Source organism: Macaca thibetana, chromosome 14, assembly GCF_024542745.1.
Source record: "Macaca thibetana thibetana isolate TM-01 chromosome 14, ASM2454274v1, whole genome shotgun sequence".
NCBI lineage: Eukaryota > Metazoa > Chordata > Mammalia > Primates > Cercopithecidae > Macaca > Macaca thibetana.
Genome location: NC_065591.1, coordinates 9,658,557 through 9,680,618, shown reverse-complemented (window position 1 = coordinate 9,680,618; position 22,062 = coordinate 9,658,557). Strand labels below are relative to the sequence as shown.

At 51.6% G+C, this 22,062-nt stretch overlaps 1 protein-coding gene across 10 annotated transcripts in view; it reads right to left on the bottom strand.

Moving 5' to 3' along the window:
- NRXN2 (neurexin 2) overlaps positions 1-22,062 on the bottom strand; it is a 117,252-nt gene that overhangs the window by 68,166 nt on the left and 27,024 nt on the right. For 4 of the 10 annotated variants that reach the window (XM_050757083.1, XM_050757087.1, XM_050757085.1 and 1 more), the window contains 4 exons: positions 19,510-19,539; positions 16,797-16,868; positions 12,000-12,301; positions 2,562-2,606 (listed from right to left, as the gene is read on the bottom strand). In XM_050757083.1, coding sequence (XP_050613040.1) covers positions 2,562-2,606; positions 12,000-12,301; positions 16,797-16,868; positions 19,510-19,539 — 449 coding nt within the window. The remainder of the gene's footprint in view (positions 1-2,561; positions 2,607-11,999; positions 12,302-16,796; positions 16,869-19,509; positions 19,540-22,062) is intronic. The other 6 variants (XM_050757088.1, XM_050757093.1, XM_050757084.1 and 3 more) reach the window with 4 other exon arrangements.

The window sequence follows — 22,062 nt, the reverse complement described above, 5'->3', positions numbered from 1 at the left end:
TTACAGGAGTGAGCCACCACACCCAGCAGATTGTTTCCTTCTTAACCAACTTAACCACCTCAGCCTCAAGTAGCTGGGATTACAGGTGCCTAGCTGGTTGTTGCTTCTTAACCAATTTAATCAAGTCATTCATCTTTCCTCCTCTTCTCCAGCCCAATTCCTGAAGCATTCTAGGGTTTCATACAGTTCTTTTGGGACTGATTCTTAAGAAGAGATAGTAAGTAATAGGATCTCCAGTGGGCCAGAGATGTTGTATTCTCCAGGGTTTGCTATGGAAGAGAATCATTTCTTTACAAAACATCCCTGTCCTGGAAACACTGAGACAGTCAGTTAACATTTTATAAAGCTTAGTAACACTACAATTTCCTTTACAGAGTACAAATGTTTTCACTTCTATTACTCTACTTGATCTTCACACTGATTCCATGTAGTAGGCAATGCAGGTATATTACCCCTATCAGCCCATTTGGTAGATAAGGAAACTGAGCTTTAGTAGACTCAACCCACGTGGTCAATTTTTAATCAAATTGAGGCTAGATGGAAAGTCTGCTGGGTCCTAATTCTAGGATGGTATTACCCAGAGGCTTGGGGTGTACCACATGGCTTGATCTTGCCTCCCTTCTGTCCCCAAAGTCACAGGTTGGCTATCTAGTGAAGCACCATAAAGAAAGTTCCAAATGGCCAACTCCTGACAGGTACTCAATGGCCTGGCCTAAGCTGGGCAGGTAGCAGCTAACTCCTAGAAGCAGCAGCTGGAGGAACAAGAAACCTGGCACTGTATGCCCCATTGGAACACCAAGACCACTGGGAGTGGTAACCTGAGATCTTAAATTGGGGAGGGCCGGAATGTCTTTGGCCATGGGCACTAGTCTATATGGGTGCAGGAAAACATGGACCCGCATAAGTGTCAGGAAAAGCCAGATGTAGCCTCAGAGGTACAGCCTCCTAGGGAAGTTGGGGAGACACTCAGATTGGGAGCCCCAACTGTTACGCTTCCCTCCTCACCAGCCAGCCATGCAAACCTGGGCGGCTGGGCAGGCCAGGCAGCTGCCCCAAGCAGCGCCAGCCCCACAGGAGCAGACACGTCCATCTGCAGGGTCCCCAGCCTGGTGCTCAATCACTCTGCATTATTAATAGGCGATGACTAACCGGCTGCTGCTGCAGAGCCAGGACTGGGCAGGCACAAGGGAATCCCAGGGGATCGCACGCAGCAAGGCCTACGGGCACACACTCTGAGGCAAGGCAAGGAGCAAAGAGCTAGCCCCAGCTCCTTCCCTGTTCCTGCCTGCCATGGCACCGCGACTGAAGGGCCAGTCCCCACAGTCCACCTCCACACAGAGTCCTCACCAGGCTCAAAAACCTACACAGTCACGCAGCCCCCAGCTCACACCAGCTCACACATGGAGAGTCACCAGCAGAGCCTCGCACATACACAGCACAGCTTCCCACTAACACCCCGAAATGTCACGCCAACATTTACACACAGTCACACCCACACACCAACACACACCAGCTGCATTTACACAGACACCCACACCAACACTCACCAGGACTGAGCCCAACCCAAACAGAGGAACTGGGTGACAAGGACAACCAATGCTGCCCCTTCCCACCCCTGCAGGCCTCCTCCTCTCACTCCCCTCAACAGGAAAGGAAACCAGCCCCTGTCAGAGGCCATGCGGGGCAGGCAGTGGGCAGAGAGGGCAGGGGGTGAGGGGAAGGAAGACAGTGTGAAACACAGTGTTAGTCAGAGCAGCAGAGCAGTTGCAGGGAACTGGACGCTATCCCTGGTTGGGGGAAAAGACCATTCATGCCATGCAAAATGTAGGGGACATGGAACCAGGAACTCTCAAGGCTGAGAAGTGAGGGAAGGGACGGCACCTTTCCCGCAGCAGCCAGCATGGGGCAGCCCCCAAACTGCTATGAACTGATGATTTGCATGAGGTCTGGACTGATCTCAGACAGCTCCGCATCTCCCAAGGCCATGCCCCCCACCCCTGGGAACCCACCCCGCTGGCTGCCACTGGAGGTCTCACCCCCAGCCCCCTCCTCAAACTTGAGGGGCCCTGTCCAGGGAGCTGACAGTGAGCAGAGCATAGCATGTCATGGGATGGTGTTTTCCATGGATTTTCAGGGGACCAAGAAACTAAATCAAAGAGAAAAAACAAGGGAGGGGAGGGAAAAGAACAAAATAAAGCAATAGAAATAAGCAGCCTGGCATCGGGGCTGGTCTAACCAGAGCCGATGAACATGGGGCCTGCCCCCAGGTCTCTCTGGCCAGGAATCTGAATTCAGGAGTTAGGGATTACAGCAGGGACAAGCCAAATTCCTCGATTTCCATTTGTCTTTTGTATTTCAGTTTGGACCAAAAAAAGAAAGAAAAGGGAAAGAGGGAAACTAAAAGAGAAGCAAAATCTAAAGATTGTCCAGGACGCAAAAAACAATTGGAAGAGCAAAACAACCAAAAAACCAAACAGGGAGAGGAAACAAAAGAAGGAGAATCGAACAGTTAAAAAAACCCACGGCAAACCAAACGGTAAGACAATTAGAGTGATATCTACCAGATAATGCAGTTTGTTTACCATAGCGTGTCCAATCCCTGCGTGCTTCACCGGAGATATAGGGGGATGGGGAGGAGGGGGATGTCAAAAAACAACAACAAACACAACAACAAAAGAACAGAATGAAAAGAAAAGAAAAATAAAATGACCAACTGTGAAACTCAAGGAAGGAGGAAAAAATATATATCTATATATATTTGGTTGTTTGTTCCAACCCTCCCACCTTAGGTTCAGCGAAAGTATTTGTTTAAAGAAAATTAAATTATAATGGAGGGAGGAGAAATAAAACACACACAAAAATTAAGTTCCTTCTTCTCCCCATCCGTCCCCCATCCCTCCTCTGGATTCCTCTTCCCCCTCATCCCCTCCCCGAAGAAGAGCCGTCTGCAGAGAAGGGGAACAGTTAGAGACCTTGGTTAGTAGAGAAGAAAACAACAAAAGAACTGGACCAAGAAACCAAAGACTTAAAGATGGCCGACATTCCGCAGATGAGACAGAAAGGTTAGTTCGGTTTTTCATTCATACCTTGCCCCACCTGTCCCTGCCCATCCCTTGGTCCCCTGGGTTATAAGCGTGTTAGTAACACACACAGAGTCGGCAACGGGGTTTTCCAACAGAAGGGTGAGAGAGGGAAGGCAGGGGATTAAGAAGCAGACCCAATTATGCAGTATTAGTAAGTCCTATCAGCTGAAATGTTAGAGAGTTTAGGGGAAGGAAGGGAGGGAACAAGGGCTGTGAGGAGGGATGGGCTATTGGTTGGAGCCATGGACTTACAGGTTTGTTGGCTAACTGATCAACCAGATGGCTTTCCAGAGAACTGGCTAAAGAGCGAGTTGGTGCTGGCCAACTGGCTGACCAGTGGCCATACCGGGTTAATGGATTAACCAGTTGGTGATGGGCCAGCTGGCTATCAGGCTGGAAGAAGAGTGGGCATCACCCCTGGAGAATCAAAGGACTGGCAAGAATGAAAGGCAATTTCATTTTGGAGGCAAAAGGAAGGGGTTCCCAAGGAGCATAGGAGGGACCATGGATGCCTGCTTTTCCTGGGGATGGAGAATACGCAAATCGATCCTGGGAGTCACTGAGGAGAGGGGCAGCTCCTCTGTTTTTGTTTTTTGTTTTTTTTCTTCTCATCCTTAAGAAAGGAAGAGAGAGTAAGTCGCCACCAGTACAGGGAAAAGGAAATGTTGCCCTCCATGGGCTGGCAGATGGCTCACACATTATATCAAATTATTGCAACCCTCCTCCCTCTCCTCCCCATCTCCCACCCATAGTTGACTCCTCCCACGTGTCCACCTTGACTTTTCAGAACTTTCCCCAAAAGTTCTCCAGGCTCTTCAATCACCCCAACCCCATTCTCTTACTCTCCGGGCTGCTGTCCCTCCCAGAATCAAGTGCCAACCACCACCACCACCTCTACCAGTCTCTAGAATTGGTAAGGCCATCCCGGCAGCATAGCCTCCTTTCATGTACACCCACAACCCCCTGAGTCTCCACTCCCCAGAGCCAGCACCAGAAATTCACCCCCCTACACCCATAAAAAGGAACCTCTAAAATCCCTGACTTCCCCCTAAGCTATAAGCACACTCTTTCTACCCCAGTCTCTAGTGTCCCCACTCTCATGTGGCTCTAAGTTCATTTTCTCTTCTCATTGCCACAGACAGCAGCAACACCCACCTTCCAAATTATCCTTGTCTTTGGGGAGGACACGTCAGAGGCACTGAGGCAGCTTTACTTAAGAGTATTAGAGATGGAGGGACATTATTGCTTGATGCCTGTTAAATACTAAACTGTACCCCAGAGAGTGTGATTGTGAGAAGGAGAGGTATTCTAGGGACAGATCCATTAGTTAGAGAGTTGTTATAACCAGTGGGCACAGGACTAATTCAGTAAGATAATGAATAAGGGCCTCGTATAATTAAAAATAACAGAATTCAATATTTAGCAACCAGAAGAAGTGCTGAATAACCAATATTAATTATTAGTGATGCAGAAGCAGTTTACATAGCAAGAGAAGAGTCTAATTGCAGGTGCAGTGATGGGAGCCAGGGGATAGCGTGTTTTAAGAGGATTAGTACTGGCGGCTGGTAGGACTGTCATGAAATGAAGAGGCCAACTAGTCAGAACAAGGAACAATTAGCTTCAGGGCAGCTAAACAACCAGACCTAAAAAGGTAAGTGTTGTCTGGTTTCACTGCCCTAGTCAAACAAGGCAGGAATAAAAAGGCATTGGAGGTAAAAATCCAACTACTACTCTTTGAGTTAGAACTGGTTGTGGAGAATAAAATAAGATTTAAATGTTTTCAACTTTAAGAAGAAGATTCCATTTTAACAAGTAGAACAGCAAATTAAGAATCAGGACTGATGGCCGGGTGCGGTGGCTCACGCCTGTAATCCCAGCACTTTGGGAGGCTAAGGCGGGTGGATCACGAGGTTAGGAGATCAAGACCATCCTGGCTAACATGGTGAAACCCCATCTCTACTAAAAATACAAAAAATTAGCCGGGCGTGGTGGCGGGTCCCTGTAGTCCCAGCTACTTGGGAGGCTGAGGCAGGAGAATGATGTGAACCCGAGAGGCGGAGCTTCCAGTGAGCCAAGATCACGCCACTGCACTCCACCCTGGGCAACAGAGTGAGACTCTGTCTCAAAAAAAAAAAAAAAAAAAAAAAAAAAATCAGGACTGAGAAGAAAGAGATGTGAGTTCTAACCCTTGGGCCTTCCACAAATTTGATGAGAGATCCAGCCTTCCTCTTAAAAATAGTAGGGTTGGAGTAGATGAGATGGGGCCTATCTAGACCTAAGGATTATGGATCCAGACCCAGTCCAATGGAGATCGTGCTTATGGGGTCAATTGTCGTGAAATACTAGAATGCAGCTTCCACCAGAACCCATTCCTGGTAGCCTGGAACACAGCACAGGGAAGGGTAAGCAGCCTAAGCCTTCCCAATGGCCAGGATCTGGAGAGCTGAGGCTTCAGAATAACAGATGAGCAACGAAGGCTTTATCCCCATTCACAGAAAGAGCTAGAGAGCTCCTGGAGCCTAGGAGCACAAGCATGACAACACATGATGAATGAGAAGGGTATCAAAGTCACAGAGGGGAGAAGTCAGGCATCATATCAAGTGGTCATTTTTACCAAGTCTTTCTGACTCAAACACTAGCTCTAGGAATTCACCAGGCAGAAAGGAGAGCCTCAGGACAAAACTATACCCCATCTCCACCTTGAAATCTGAGTGTAGCTCCAGCCCGCTCAAGAAAGCCAAGAGAGGGGAATATTTACATAAATCATAAAAATCTGGGGTGAAGACAATCTGTGGAGCTTGAGTAAAAGAAGCTCAAGACAAAGAGAAGAGCAACCCACTCCACTTGCACATAAGAGGGACCCATTTTTCAGAGATACAAGCAGAACATTAAAATGGCTTCAAGATCTGAGAACATCCAAGAATGACAGAAGCACAGGACAAACCCCAGCCTCTTTGCATTTTGCACCAATGACAACAACCAGGCCCTCACTCGGAGGCAGAGGAACAGAGTGGTTTCAAAGTCAGACTTCCAACTCCACCACTTCCTAAATGGATAACCTTGAGCAAGTTCTTTAATCTTCTGTGTCAGTAAAATCGGAATAATATCTCCACCTCACAGAGTTGTCATAAAAATTAGGTGAGATAGTAAAGACAATGAGATCCTTGAGGCCAGGGGCTAGTGGGGAGAGACGTTACAGTGCGATCTGAGAAGCGCTGTGACAGAAAGATAAAGTCCCGAGGAAATTTAGAGGAGGGACCAGGAGAGGTGTTCTTCTGGTCTTGTAAAGTGAATTAGGGTCGGGCGCGGTGGCTCATGCCTGTAATCCCAGCACTTTGGGAGGCTGAGGTAGGTGGATCACTTGAGGTCAACAGTTCAAGAGCAGCCTGGCCCACATGGTGAAACCCCATGTCTACTAAAAATACAAAAATTAGCTGGGCATGGTGGCAGGAACCTGTAATCCCAGCTACTCAGGAGGCTGAGGCAGGAGAATCACTTGAACCTGGGAGGCAGAGGTTGCAGTGAGCCGAGATTGCGCCACTGCACTCCAGCCTGAGAGACAAAGTGAGACTCTATTGCCAAAAATAAAAATAAAATAAAATAAGTAAAAAAGTGAATTGGAGGGTTTTTTCCCAAGAGGACAAGAAGTAGTTCAGTGCTCACACGAAGTAGTTAGATCTGCTACTTTTGGACATGGGTCCTCGCGTCCAAAACTTTACCAGTTGTCTTCAAGAAAGAGACCAAATGGATCAGAAAAAAACTACTAGGAAAACAACTACAAACACTCAATAGTTGCTGATATTAAGCCACTAATTTGCTTACCATCTAGAAGTACAGATAAGGAATGACCACAAATATTGACAACACAGGCAGAATGTGATGAGAGGGCTCAAATACACGTTTCCAAGGGCTCAAAGAACATAGCCAAGAAGGAAGGTTGGCTGGAGGAATGGATCAAGGAAGGTTTTATGAAGATGGTGGCATTTAAGCTGGGCTTGAAGGATTGAAAAAAACACAACTAATTTGTTCCAGGCACCGTGTTGAGTGTTTTAAGGCAATACCCCAGTTAGTCATCAAAAGGCTCATTCTCACTTTGCTGATGAGGAGCTGAAGCTCACAGAAGTTGTATAACTTGCCTAAAAACACTCAAACTATTGGCAGAGCTGGGATTTGAACCTGGTCTTTCTGACTCAAACCTCAGATCTAGGATTTCACCAGGCAGAAAGGAGGGCAAATGAGTGGTGTCTGTAGGAGAACTGTGAAAACAAAGGGAAAAACTAAGAAAGTTGGCATGGATGAGTATGGAGAACAGCACAGCAGGCCCTGAGACAGGGTGTATGCCATGCCAGAGAGGGAGAGAGGCCTGGGCAGGAAGGAGAGGAAAGGAATCTAATTGCCTGATGGACTCCACCCCTGGGGACTCCATCCTTAGGGGAATGCATTCCTAAGGAATGCATTCCTAGACTCCCAGGGGTCTCCTCATCCTTAGTGACTCCATCCTTGGGGACTGCATGCTTGGGGACTCCATCTTTGGAGGGTTGCATTCTTGGTGGACTCCACCCTTGAAGACCGCATGCTTGTGGACTCCATCCTTGAGGACTGCATCCTTGGTGGACTCCAACCCTGGGGACTCCATTCTTGGGGATTCCATCTTTGGCTATTCCATCCTTGGGGACTCCATCCTTGGCAGATTCCATCCCTGAGGACTGCATCTTTAAGGTACTCTGCCCCTGGGGGACTCCATTATTGGGGAATCCATCCTTGGGGACTCCATTCTTGGGGACTCCATCCTTGGCAGACTCTATCCTTGGGGACTCCATCCTTGGCAGACTCTATCCTTGGGGACTGCATCTTTAGGGGACTCTATCCTTGGGGACTCCATCCCTAGGAGAATGCATCCTTAGGAGACTCCATCCTTGGGGACTGCATCCTTGGGGACTCCATCCTTGGGGACCACATCTTTGAGGGACTCCATCCTTGAGGACTGCATCCTTGGCGACTCCATTTCTGGGACCTGGAGGAGCTCCTGAAAGCCTCTGCAGCAAGGAGAGGAGTTATCCAAGCTGGGCAGGAGGAAGCACCATGTGATATTTGGATAGCCAGCTTGTCTTCCAAATTTGGTGCTGGCTAATGAGGAAATGGGTTTGCACACTGCTTGCATGGTGGTGGGAGGCAGTTAGGAAGCATACTGGGTATGGAAGGAGAGTGGGCCCAGGATTTAAAATAGACCTCGGGGAATCCTCAGAGGTAACAATTCCTGCCAAGATCCTCCAAGAGACACCTCCAGTCACAGTGACCTCGAGGGCTGGATTTGAAAGGAGAGAAAGGAGAGAGCGAGACACTGTCTCATCAGGTGCCCCTGGTCCTAACTGCTATGTTCTGAGAGCCTCTAGATGATTCCAGGGATAATTACCAAGTCCAAGGGAAAAAGGGAAATTCTGCCTCCTTCCAGTCTTTGGAGCTGGCCTTTGACCCACTCCCATGGCTGCAGAAGCAAAGGGAATGGAGACCCCTCAGTGCTGGTTCTCAGGCAGGTCCTCCCCAGAAGGCCATCTCCCTGGCCATTCTAATCAAATGAGAAAAATAACCTGGAAACCACAGTGTTCTCAGATCCTGGCCCTCTATCTTATTAAGGCTGAAGACAGATGTCATTTCTCCCTGTCCTTGCTCCTGGCCCACCAAACGTGGGGGAGACAGAATATTGATTCAAATCACTCCACCCATCATCACCCTTCTTATCACATAAGTGTTGTTCCAATCCCAGGATGTCACCCAGACACTACAAAAACTTGATTGAGGCCGGGTGTGGTGGCTAACGCCTGTAATCCCAGCATTTTGGGAGGCCAAGGCAGGAGGATCATTTGAGGTCAGGAGTTCGAGACCAGCCTGGCCAATATGGTGAAACCCCATCTCTACTAAAAATACAGAAATTAGTTAGGCATAGTAGCAGGCACCTGTAATGCCAGCTACTCGGGAGGCTGAGGCAGGAGAATCACTATAACCTAGGAGACGGAGGTTGGAGTGAGCCGAGATCATGCCACTGCACTCCAGCCTGGACGACAGACTGAGACTCCGTCTTTAAAAAAGAAAGGAAGGGAGGGAGGGAGGGAGGGAGGGAGGGAGGGAGGGAGGAAGGAAGGAAGGAAGGAAGGAAGGAAGGAAGGAAGGAAGGAAGGAAGGAAACTTGGTTGAGTAGGGCTTCTCCATATCAGCACTACTGACAATTTGGGGTTAGATAATTCTTGGTTATGAGGGCTGTCCTGCAAACTGTAGGGTGTTCAGCATCATTCTGGCCTCTACCCATGAGATGACAGTGGCATCCCCAAGTTATGACAGCCCAAAATGTCTCCAGATGTTACCAAATGTCTCCCGGGGAGCGCAACACAATTGAGTGACTGAGAAACACTGCTTGAGGGACACAAGATCCAATAAATTACTCTTTGAGGCCAGGAAAAACAGGCCCATGAAGGGCCTGGTGAGGCTGAACTTGGCCACAGTCTAGGCCTTGAGTGAGGGCAGTGGAGCCAAAGCATGGCTCTGAGGCTGACCGTCCCCTAGTAGCCATGACGACCAAGAGAGGACTGCTTGTCTGCAGCTCCAACACTTCATATTTATGGATGTGGACTGGAGTCAAGAAATTCCCCCAGAATCCCTTTTCAAAGAGAGTGCCCAATCAAAGTCTTTAAGCAGACACCCTCTGTGGACCTCAGGACCTGCTTTAGGGTCCATATGACCTGCCTCTGCTCTGAGCCTTCTGATAGAACAATCCAGGGGAAGAGGTTTCCATCAGTTACCAGCTTGGACTCTCAACTACGGGAACCCCAGGAAGAAGCAACCAAGGGTCACTGTCTACACTCAGCACTACTGAGACCGAGTGTCTCCTCCTCTGTGTGGCTTTTCCACCTCCCCTAGCCACAGACCTCTCCCTCGTCTTGGGTATCACTCTAGTCGTAGGGTGTTTAAGGTTTCTGCTGTTCACTTGGCACTGGCATGGCTTTGCTCTACTCAATTTTTTTTTTTTTTTTTTTTTTTTTTTTTTTTTTGAGATGGAGTCTCGCTCTGTCGCCCAGGCTGGAGTGCAGTGGTGCGATCTCGGCTCACTGCAAGCTCCGCCTCCCGGGTTCACGCCATTCTCCTGCCTCGGCCTCCTGAGTAGCTGGAACTACAGGCGCCCGCCACCGCGCCCGGCTAATTTTTTGTATTTTTAGTAGAGATGGGGTTTCACCGTGGTCTCGATCTCCTGACCTTGAGATCCGCCCGCCTCGGCCTCCCAAAGTACTGGGATTATAGGCGTGAGCCACCGCGCCCGGCTGCTCTACTCGCTTTTAACAGACTCATCTTGTCTCCTCAAGAGCTGAACTCCTGGAAGGGCAGGGACCATGTCTTTTTTCCCCGCTCTGTTCCCAGTATGGATGTGCCATGTATTTTTTGGTCATATGATGCATGGGGACTCTGAACTTGGAGCATCTTACCGAAGTCAGTACCAGGTGACAGCACTGGTCATAGAGAGAGCAAAGCGAGCAGAAAGCACCAGAGGCAACTCCTCTATACTCCCCAATAAAATGTGTGTGGCATCTGAAACTGTCACAAATGCACGTGACACACTCAGGTGCACCTGGTAATGACAACGCGGGACAGCCCTCTGATTGGGTAAAGGGATGATTTGACAAGAAGAGGAGCCCTGCATTGAGAAGTGACTCCATCAAGCATGTCACTCTCTGAAACGCAGGGGCCACTAAGAATAGGCACATTAGTAGGAGCCCGGCTGCAACAGATAGTGGCAGGTCTGAGGAAAAGCAGCAGGACTAGCTACTGTGTTCTCCTGGCAAGGAGAAGTGGCATTAATGAGGAGGTATCCCCACTAGATCATCATTGATGAAATCAGAACAAGTAAGAAGAGTGGGAGGCCAGCCAAGATCCTGAGCCTACTGACAAGCCTTTCAGTGGGAGGAAGGGGACGAGAAGGAGGATGACAGGAGGAGAGACGGAAAGTTAGCCACCACACCGCTAGAACCAGGAAGTTCAGAGAAGATAACTAGGAAGAGACTGGCCAGAGGCCTTTGGAAAGGAGAAGAGGACCACTGCTAAGAGGAACTGTCTGGTGGGAGCATCCGGGAACAGGAGCTCCTGTCTGCAGGAGCCAATGCAGCAAGGTCTCTGAGCACCTGTATGGGCTTGCCCAGGAGCCGGAGGAGGCAGAAAGCAAGCCATGGATGCTGGGAGGGCCTGGCAGCCCTCCCAAGGGCTGAAAGAAAGAGAAGGAAAAGAAGGGCATGTCCTGCCCAAGGAGATAAGGGGCCAAGCCCCTCCTCTGGTCCTGCTCTCTGTCACCCACCTGCTACGCCACCACCTCACTGGCTCCATCTCTGCCTCTGCCCTAAAAAATCCTCGGCTGGGGGCAGAACACATCCTGCCCCCACACATAACTCAGGCTTGCCTTCATGCTTTGCTGCCCAAGTGTTGGGACACCCTCATCTTCTCCACCAGGCCAAAGCCTGCCCACTCCACAGGAGCCCCTCCCCATCCCCTGGCACCCAGGCACACCCATTCAGGCACTGGCTCACTCCTCCCATCTCCTGAATTGCCCTCCTGCTAAATCACCTGATTTCTTAGCCCCAATCCTTGAAAGCCCAGCTGCTCCCAACAACCTGAGCCCAGTCCTTCCCCTGCCCTCAGGCTCCTGCCCAGGGGCAGCTCTGGAGCCTCCTCCTAGCTCAGCTCCCTAGTCTCTGAAGCCTGCCAGCCACTGCAGCCTTATGTTGGGACCCTCACAGCCCCAATCTCTGTTCTTCTCCAGAACCACACCTCACTGCCCAGCCCTGATCCCTCCATCACAAGCTCCCGGCAGCCCCCTCTCCCAACCCCCGTTCTGCCCCAGATATAGCTAATCCCTGGCCTTCTTCTCACTCCCCCTACCTGGCGCAGGTTTCGGGTGACCCGGACGTCGTGCCAGGCGTTGTCGTTGAACTTGCCATTGACGGGTTCCACAAGGGCCTCGAAGGCACCTGAGCCTAGGTTGATGACCAGCCAGACAGCCCCAGACTTGAGGGACAGGTTGACGTAGTCGGCCGACTTGCCTGTGTGCAGCATCAGGCCGTTGCGTTGCAGGGTGCGGAAGGCCAGCGTGATCTCGTCAGTGCTGCTCTGGATGGGGTTGTGTGACAGGTCGTAGCAGAAGAACTCATTGCCTTTGAAGGTCGCCACAAACTCCTCCTTGCCTGGATGCCATGGTGTGGGGAAACGGGAGAAGGCTGAATGGGGTAGGGTACGCCAGTGCTTCCCTCTCCCCTCCAGCAACCCAGGCACTGGTCCTGGGCACCAGGAGCCCAGAGGTCCCAACCTGTAGCTTTAGGCCCCTTTCCCTCCCTTGGCCTGTCAACCATCCTCTCGGGACCCTGCCGTCTCTGCTGTCAAAAGTCAATGTCCCCCGTGTCCATTTCCAAACCAGGAGGCTGCTAAGTGGCTCCCATACTGACAGCTGACAATTACTCTGCCACAGGATCCGGCAGAGCAGAGGGTGCTCACTGTCTCCTCCCCAGCTACCTTCCCATCGGCCACTCCCCTTAACAAAGGGACATAGAAGGGAAATAAGAGGCTCTGCCTTACTTTTCCCTGGGTGCTCCTCCCATATGGCAGGGTCCACAAGGGCCTCCTACGCACAGCCCACCTCCCTTCCTGCCCCTCCTCCAGCGATGGCCAATCTCAGTGCCTGAAGACAGTTTCAGCCTCACCATATGGGATGGGACCAATAGGCCTGCTGTTCAGCAGGGAGGAGATGAGGAGAATGGGAGGTGGGGGAATGGGGGAAGGGTCAGGAAGACACACAGGAAGGCAATGCAGGTGACAGGGATATGCACCAGATAGCAACAGGCCACCAGGCAGAGCTCACATGGGTGGCCACCGCCCCAGCTATCATCTCCACCCCCAGCTCCCTACTCCAAGCCAAGGACAGCGCAGACAGGCCCAAGGTGGAGAGCAAAGAGTGCCTGGATGTGACCTGTGTGTGCCCAGAGAGTGACAGGGCAAGGGCAGGCCTGGGCCTCGTGTGTGCGCATGTCTGTGTATGTGCATGTGTGTCCGTAGGCACCTGGCACAGGGCCCTTCCACTGGCACTTTTTAAGCAGAAGCAAAAACTACTGGGAGAGCCTGAGGGATTGTCAGCATTCTGTAAGCTGGTAACAAGTGAGAAGACAATGACTCCGTAGTACCAAGAAGTTGAAGTTTCCGTCCAACACCGGCACAAGCCAGAGTGCAAGCAGAGAGAAGAGAACCGGATATGAAGTCAGGACAAACCAGAGGACCTGGGCTCTACCAGTGGCTACTTCTGGCCATTAAGCAGTGGCACACAGCTGGCCCTGCCTACCTCACAGGACAGGTGCAGGGCAAACAACACTGGCCGTGAGAGTCTTTATGAAGAGGCCAAGCTAACCAAATGCGGGAATTCTCAATAGATGCTCCCAAGGCCCAGGCAAGAACAGGCACAATGCCAAGGTGCATGCAGGGCCACCAGGAGGCACTTGCCTTCCCCTGGTGGGGGCAGGGCTCAGCAGCAGTGCTATGTGTTGAGGCAGTGGGGTGGTGGCAGGGGGGGTCTTGGAGTGCAGATTCTGCAGATCCCCTCCCCTCCACACACAGCCTGCTTCTCTCTCTCTGGGCAGGCTGCCCACAGCCTCTGTCCTCACTGCCTCCGGATGCCAAGGCACCAGCTGCTGCCCCTGAGCCTGGCACAGCACTCGCTGCAGCTGGCAAGGCCCGGTTTCCTGAGGCCACAGGGCAGCAAGGCTGGTGGGGGCCTGGGCAACATCGGGACAGTCTGAATCCCTTCCTCTGTCTACTTAGGGTACCAGTGGGGAGGGCCAGAAAGCAAAAGTGAGGACCCCAGCAGAGACAAGAGGGGAAAGCAGGGAAGAATGGCAAGGAGGAGGGAGGTGGGGCAGAGCCGGGGAAAGGTGAACCATCGCAGAGACAGACAAGAAATGAAGAAGGCTCAGGACTGTGAGGGAGCAAGAGGGGATGAGCGCGGCTATCTGGATAAAGGAGCAAGCCCTGCGGGGACAGGTACAGGAGATGGGAAAAGAGCCAGAAATGAAAGTGGACAGGGACCTCTAGGGAACAGAAGCCAAGGCTTTCTGGGGCCTTGCTGTTTCCATAGCAACGAAGCCTGCTGCCCAGGCACTGGGAGAACCAGGGGGCTCAAGGACCAGAAAAAGGAATGTGTTTGACCTTGGTTTTGCCACATGTACTAGTCCCAACCAGAAGCCACTCCTCCCACTCCCTCACCTTCACTGCAGTCAAAGAAAATATCATTAAAGAGAGTCAAACAGAAAGAAAGAAAAGAATAAGGCAACCGTGTGAAAAAGTGATTCGGACAGAACAAAAGAGGCCAGCAAAAGGGAAAGAGGCGGGTCTGGGGCTGGACCGTGGCTGCCAAGGCCAAGTAGAGAAACGAGGCCATTCCTCAACTCCTCAGCTCTGCCTCCAGTCTCCTGGGGCAGGTGGCAAAGCTAGCTACTCCGGAACCTGCGCCTCCACGGGCTCCAGTCCCTTTGCCACCAGAGACCTGGGTCAGCCCAGAGACGCCAAGAGGCCTGAGGAGCAGCCAAAGAGAACCTGAAAGCCTTTGAGAAGAGGGACAGAAAAGAGATGAGCAAAAAAAAAGAAAACCAAGGATGAGCAAGTGTGGAAAGAAAACCCAAAGATGGTGAGGAGAGAGAAAGAGAACCTGAGTAGGGGAGGTCGGGGCATGACTTCAAGGTACTGGTGGAAGGATTCTACTGGGGTGAGCCTGTGGGGGCGACCAAGGGGCTCAGCAGAGCACAAACCAGATCTGGGCTGAACAAGCCCTGAAGCACCAGGGGGCGCTTTCCCCCATCTCGCCGCTCTGGCGCGACTGGGAACTACAACTCCCAGCAGCGCTTGCACAGTTACCGCCCCTAATTGCTCCGGACCCAGGAAGGAGGATAATAGCTGATGCTCGTTTATCTCCCACAGTTGGGGAGTCTGTAGCCCTACAAGTGTCCCCAGTGAAGATGAATGTGGCTAGAGACTAGTTGTTGTGGTCCTGCATTTCTGAGTACCATGCATGAGGGACAGAGCAGCTGCCTCCTTTCCAGGCCCAGTTCCCAGACCTCCTCTGGGAAGGTCTCCAGCGCCCCCCTCCGCCCTCCCTACTCTGGAGCTCTACAGCTGTCTGTTCTGCTCACTTGGCACTTATTGCCTAGTAACATCTTGTACTGCTCCCTGGAGAGGAAATGTGATGTGAGAAAGAAGACCTGGGCGCTAGTGCTGGCTCCACCACCAGCTTTGTGACCTTGGCTTGTCACAAAGCTGGGCTCTAAGTCCCAGCTTCCCCCTCTGGAAAATGGAGCTGATCATCAAGAACTGCACAGGCTGCTGTGGGCATCTCAGAAAAAGAAAGGGCAGTGTCCAGCTTCCTCAACTGTAAAGCATCCCACAAATAAACGATTCATGCCTGTTGGTAACTTTCTGCCAGTGTGCTGCCTCTCCCTGTGTCTCCTCTCTTTCTCAAGGATTCTTTTTTTTTTTTTTTTTTGAGATGGAGTCTCACCATGTTGCCAGGCTGGTTTTGAACTCCTGGCCTCAAGCGATCCTCCCACCTCGGCCTCTCAAAGTGTTGGGATTACAGGCATGAGCCACCATGCCTGGCCTCAATGAATAAACTAACTCCTCTCAAAAGAGCCTACACTTTTCAAATACTTTGCATGGACCATACTTTATTGTAGTTATTTGTTAGAACATCAATCAGCCCCTTGGGAACAGAGCCTATCGGCTCATGTAAGATACATTTGCTGAGCACACAGCTACTTATGTGCCAAGAGCTGTGTAAAGGACCAGGGGCATAGGAACAAAAATATCCAATCCCCGGCCTCAGGGAGCTTGGTCTAGTTTGGGAAGCAAACAGGTAAAGTGACAGTTATGATACAGTGTGATGAGCCTTCTAGTGGAAGTGTGGACAAAGGAAACACCGGAAGTGACCAGGTCCGCCTGGGGTGTTCAAGGAGACTTCCAGTGTGGATGGCCTGGCTGCTTTTTTAAGAGTCAGACAAAAGAGACACACCAAGTCATTGGAGAGAGGACAAGGATGGCAGAAATCCAGGCAAACAGAAGAGCAGACTAAAGAATGGAAATAGGACTCCATAGCCCCAGTGCTTGGCACCCACTGGAGTTCCTTGAGGACTATGTTATAGTGGCTTACAAACTTCTTAGGAAAGAGATTATCTTAAGAGAGGCAGCTTCAGTACAGAAAAAGGAGCTAGAGCCCCCAAGCAGGCTTAAAGGCCCTGCGCTGGCCACAGCTCCCAACCAGAATCTCTCTGGACTGGGCACCTAGCAGGCTTCCAGAATTTGATGGTTAAATTGGGGTTGCCCTGCTGCCTGGTTGCCTTACCAAAGAAACAGACACTTCCTAGGGATCAGCCTGAACAACTGCCACAAAAAAAGATACCTGTGTTCTACAAAGAGGTCATCAGAACAACTGGGCTTTGTGAAAGAAATGGAGGTGTGTGGCCCTTCACACCAGGGCAGCTAATGGGGCCTTTGGAATGGCACTCAGGGAGCAGGCCCATCAGTTCCCACAGGCCTCAGAGAGGACAAGGGGATGTGCCTGCATTGACTTGGCTTCCCCCCAGGAAGCACAGTTAGCCTGCAGCAGGATGAGGGCTAGGCTCTCTAGGGACCATGGGGATCACTGACCTTTTGTTGACTGGTGCACATCGCCGGCTCCTCCTCTCCCGGCCCCCCCCTCGGAGAACAGTAAGGACCCTACTGGAGAAGCAGAATTGGGGAGTCAGGCACAGGGGCTACCGAGCCAGTCCCTCCCCAGCCTTGAGGGGATGAAGGGCCCTCTCCAGGGTGGAGGTGCTGCTTGCAGGGACTTTTCTGGGGACTCCCTTGCCTTCAATACCTCTAAGGAAGGAGCTGCTTGACAAACCAAGGACGATCAGCCCCACAGACCCCATCAGACTCATGATCACCGACTTCCACTCTTTGCCTGGGGCGGGGAGACTGGGCAGAGGAACAGAGACCTCACCATGAGTGCAGGATCCCTCCTTCCCCACAGCAGGCAAACAGGCCAGCCCTCAGCACTGGAGGCCCCCAGTTCCCCCTTCCAACTGCCCGCTCCTTCTCCTAGCCTCCTTCATGAGGCATATTCTCCCCACCACTCTGCAACTTTGCTCACACCCTTTATGCTGGGTCAAGCTCACACTTCCCAACTCGTTCAAAAGCCTGACACAGGCACCCCTCTCCTCCAGAAACTTCTCCAGATTTACACCCCAAGCTCCTCTTCTGTTCTTTCCTGTCCTTGAGGCTCTCACTACACCTTGAGGCCATCCACACCTGCTTCATTCAACACAGTGAGTGCTCAGAAGCTCACGCTCGTCCAGTTCTTTGCCAGTTAGACCCCAGAGCTTCCCAGAGATTTCCAGGGGCTTCCTGTAATTCCTGTCTGTTCTTCATCCCACCATCGTGCCTACAAAAGGGCTGTGCACATCAAAGGAGATCCTGCCTGGAGCTCAGCCTGGATGTGGGCAAGCCCTTTCTCAGGAGTTATTTCTCATTCCCCACCACCCCCCTCATCAGCAGCACCTGGGCCTCAGTCCAAAGGCCCTGGTGGGCACATGTTACCATGTCTGGGTTCCAGGCCGGCTTGAACTCTTCACCCCACCTCTCCCCCAGCCAGTGAACCTGTATACTCAGCACCTGGCTTCCAGGTACCCAGCCCTACTTCCAGATCCACAGGATGGCTTCAGGATGAGAAAACTCAGTGATGAAGGGGAAAAGTCCCTATATGGGCTCTTAGTCTAACCCCAGTTGCAAATCCCCAAACTTGAACTAGAATAATACTTGAGCTGTGGAACTTTCCAGGGGGGCTTTCTGAGATCCTTTGGGAGGGGCTTCCCTTATGACAAAGGGGAGCCACAGCCAGCACCCATAGAACCAGGCACTGAGAGGCAAGAAGGATGTGAGTGAACCAACCAGGGCTCCTACTGAAGACTCTCCATTTGGGACTTCCTCTTTCCCCACACTTCTTGCCATAATTTCACATCCCTGCAAGACTCCAAGGCCTCTACCTCCCCAGACCTAAATCCAACCCAGATTTCATATCTATACGAGTTTCTCCCTGTAGCCCAATCTTGGTCCTGCCTACAGGCTAAGGACCCCACTCTGTTCCTCAGTAAGATGACCCCCCAACAGAGGGCTGAACTGGGCAGGTCCAACAGTGCCAAAGGGTCTGGAAGGCCAAAACCCTGAGCTCAGAGAGAATCAGTGACAGCAGAGGACTGGAGCAGGCCAGAGCTGGAGGAGCTCAGACAGGACTCCTGGGTTCTGTCTCCAGGTTTACTTAACACCAGGGCTCTCAAAGATGGTAGGCACTTAGTCAAAGGAGTGCTAAAATTAAATGCCTAGTCCCAACCATACCACCAATTAGGGCTGTGGAATCACTAACGAGTCATTTCATCTCTCTGGTCCTCAATGTCATCATCTGTCAAATAGGGTTAAGAGATGTTCAATGTAATCCCAGCACTTTGGGAGGCCGAGACGGGCGGATCACGAGGTCAGGAGATCGAGACCATCCTGGCTAACACGGTGAAACCCCATCTCTACTAAAAATACAAAAAAAATAGCCAGGCATAGCGGTGGGCGCCTATAGTCCCAGCTACTTGGGAGGCTGAGGCAGAAGAATGGCGTGAACCTGGGAGGCAGAGCTTGCAGTGAACTGAGATCGCGCCACTACACTCCAGCCTGGGTGACGGAGCGAGACTCCGTCTCAAAAAAAAAGAGACGTTCAAAAGACACAAGGGTGAAGGCGTGCGGGTGGGCAGGGTGTTGGGAGTGCACACTGTGGAAAGGCAGAGACCCTACAACTCTACTCCCATTCCCTTCTAGTCATGGATGGGGGCCTCCCACAGTAGCAGGGTGAGGGTAATGAGACTGCCTAAGACCCTCTTTCTCCAGCCCATGCTTTTCTCTTGTTACTTAGGTCCATAGAAAAGAAAGAATGATTAGAATGAGTGGAAGGAAATCAAACACCACCATGAGAAAGAAAAAAAGCAAGATATACTACCAGGAAAACGCAAAAAAAATGGTGACTGGAGACAACGGCAGGAGTTCAAACATCTCTTGATGTCAGAAACCAAGGTGAGATGTAGGTGGATGGAGTGCTTCAGGGTGGGCAAAGGAGAGGGGAGCACACAGACAAGGGCAGGCCCCCACCCCCACCCCAGCACCCCCCAAATAAAATTAAGAAATGGCAAAGGAAGTGGGTAGGAAAGGAAGGAAGGTGTCAGGACAGGTGGAGGAGGGGAAGGGGACAGGGGAGGGACAGGGAGAAGAACAGAAAATCCAGGCGCAGGTTGGGGGCAATCCAATCCAATCCAAACCAAACCAAAACTTCAAACCATACCTTCGCTGTTTAACGTCAGGTGAGCCGGACCTTGGAAAGGGGAAGGAGAGAAAGAAAGAAAGAAAAAAAAAAGAAGAAAAAAGAAAGAAAAGGGGAAAGAAACAAAGAAAACACAAGTCATCAAAATCAGCCAGAGAGAAGGGAGAAAAAAGCTTTTGCTGCCACAATTTAAAAACCCTTTTTAACTTGTGACAGACATCGGGGGGGAGCCCCAGCCCAGGAGCTGAGGAGAGGGGCCCGATGCGGAAACAGCGGGTGGAGGGCACAACAGGGGAAGAGAGAAAGAGAGATTAGGGGCTTCAGAGAGGGTGAAAAGGGTACAGGCAGAACCGGAGGAAGGAGGGGGCGGGGAGTCACTGCAGGGGGGAGAGGAGATTTTGGTTTCTTTTTTTCTTCTTGCCGGAAAAAAAAAAAAGGAAAAGGAGGAGAAGCATTAGGCTGGGAGGGTTGCTTTTTCCTTTTTCTTTTTTTCTTTTTTTTTTTCTTCCGGGAGGCGGAGAGAAAAAAAAACGGTCAACGAGAAAAACGATTCAGATGGAGGAGAAAATAAAACACAACACAAAAATCAAAGCCACCTGGAGAGAGAGAGAGTGTCCTGTTAGCATGGCATTAAGCGGGCAAGGGGGCCTCCAACCCCCCAACACCCCTAATTCCAGTTACCCCTAGGATGCTGACAGAAAAGGGGGAAAGATGGGGGGTATAAAGAACCCAGGCCTAAAAGGATCCCCCACTAAAGCGGGGTTTGGAAGGACATCTGTTGGGTTCTAATCCTCCCAGCTACCCTTCCCAATAACCTCTGTAGGGATAGTAGGGACCCTGCACACCTGGGTTCTAAGAGGAAACTGGAGTTCAAGAGGACAAAATTAGTGAGGAAGCAGGTAAGAGAAGGTAGAATCTACAGAGACACTGAGAGACTGGGCTCAGAGCTCTCAGACAGCAAGGTCCAAAGAGGACAGCCAAGCCCTATGGGAGGAGGCCCAGCTCTCTGAAAGGTCCAAGTACATCATTCATAAATTACAGACCCCCTTTCTCTGGCCAGGACCTCTCTCAAATGACCCAAAAGCTGGATTTTGAAAATAGAAAATGGGCTGATAGGAAGATCAGCTAGGATTTCCATCCAGAATTACACTGGCCCCTTGAGACAGCCTTGTCAGCCCTAACCCAAAGTATCCCTCCCCAGCCTTAGTGGGAAGGAATCTGGCCCACTGGATCAGTACCCTTGTCCCCAACGGGCACCAGCCAAGGAACGCACTCTCCTAGAGAGGCTGGCAGCACCAGGCCTCACAGCTGATCTGAGACCCCAGGGCTCCCTGAGATGTCCAGCCAGCTCCACCAAACCTCAGAGCCCCCTCCTAACCCTAACCCCAGCCCCACTCACTCCCCTGTGGTGTCTAGCCAAGAGGGTAGGAAAGGGAACAGCCCTGCAGTGCCACTGTCACCCTTGGAAACCAGCCCCACTGCTGTGGCAATGAGATGTTAACCCTAGGGATAGAAAGCTGGGGCCAGGATGGAAGTAGCAAGGTTAAAGAGTTACGAGTATTTCTGAGACGAAGCTGGGGGCCAGGATGCCTGGGTTCCAAGAGGAAAGGCAGTGAGGAGGCCAGGAAGGACATGGCCAGATGTTTCACATTTCCCTCTTTGCCCCATCTCTCTAGGGTGGCATTGGTTTCTCCCCACGTCTGAGTCTGAGGCCACTTGGAGGAGGAGGCCACAGCCACTGAGGGCAGCCTTAGGACTGAACAGCTCTTGGGAGGACGTAGGTTTTTATCCATGACACAGGTAAGGACCCAGGCATTTGAACCGAGTCTCCTCATTCCTTACTCTGAATACCCTCCTACTCTGCCACCAATCCTTTCCCCAAGAACTACCAGCATCTCCGTCCAAACCCCCTAAACCCAGGACCCAGACCCAGAGCCCTCAACCCACATCTGACATTTTCTGTCAGAAGCAGCCTTGCTCTCAGGCTCCCACCCTTGAGAATCCAGGCCTCTGCCCACCCCCAGCCCAGGAGCCAGGTGCCCTGTGAACCCACCCTCTGTCTCCCACAGGCCTGACTGCTGCTGGGGGAAGCCACATCTCTCTCTCCCAGACCCTTCCACTGCCCAGCTCCTCGCCAGCCTCATTAGCATTCGGCAGTCTCCCTCTGTCACCACGGCAACCAGCTGCTCAGCTCCCTCAGGCGTGACAGCACCAGCCATCTTGGTGAAGGGGAGGCTGGTTCCCTTCCTGTCTACCCCTGGCTCAGCCCCAGCTGGCCCCAGGGTTTTCTCCCTAAAGTCTGTCTCCCCGCTAATCTGAAATCTCTGCTCCCTCCTCCTGGCCCCCAGCCCCACTGGGGTATTCACTTCCCCACATCTACCTGTGATATCAGCCCCTCCTCCCACCACTGGAGAAGAGACTGGCAGTGATGGATGGCATTGCCAAGGGTCCCTTCCTAGGGCACTTTATCCAGCTACTTCTGGTTCTCTTTGCCCTGCCACAAGAGGGTGGGAGGAAAAAGGAGGTGCTCGGCAGGGGCTGCAAAGCAGGATCTTGGGGTTCCTGGAGAAAGCT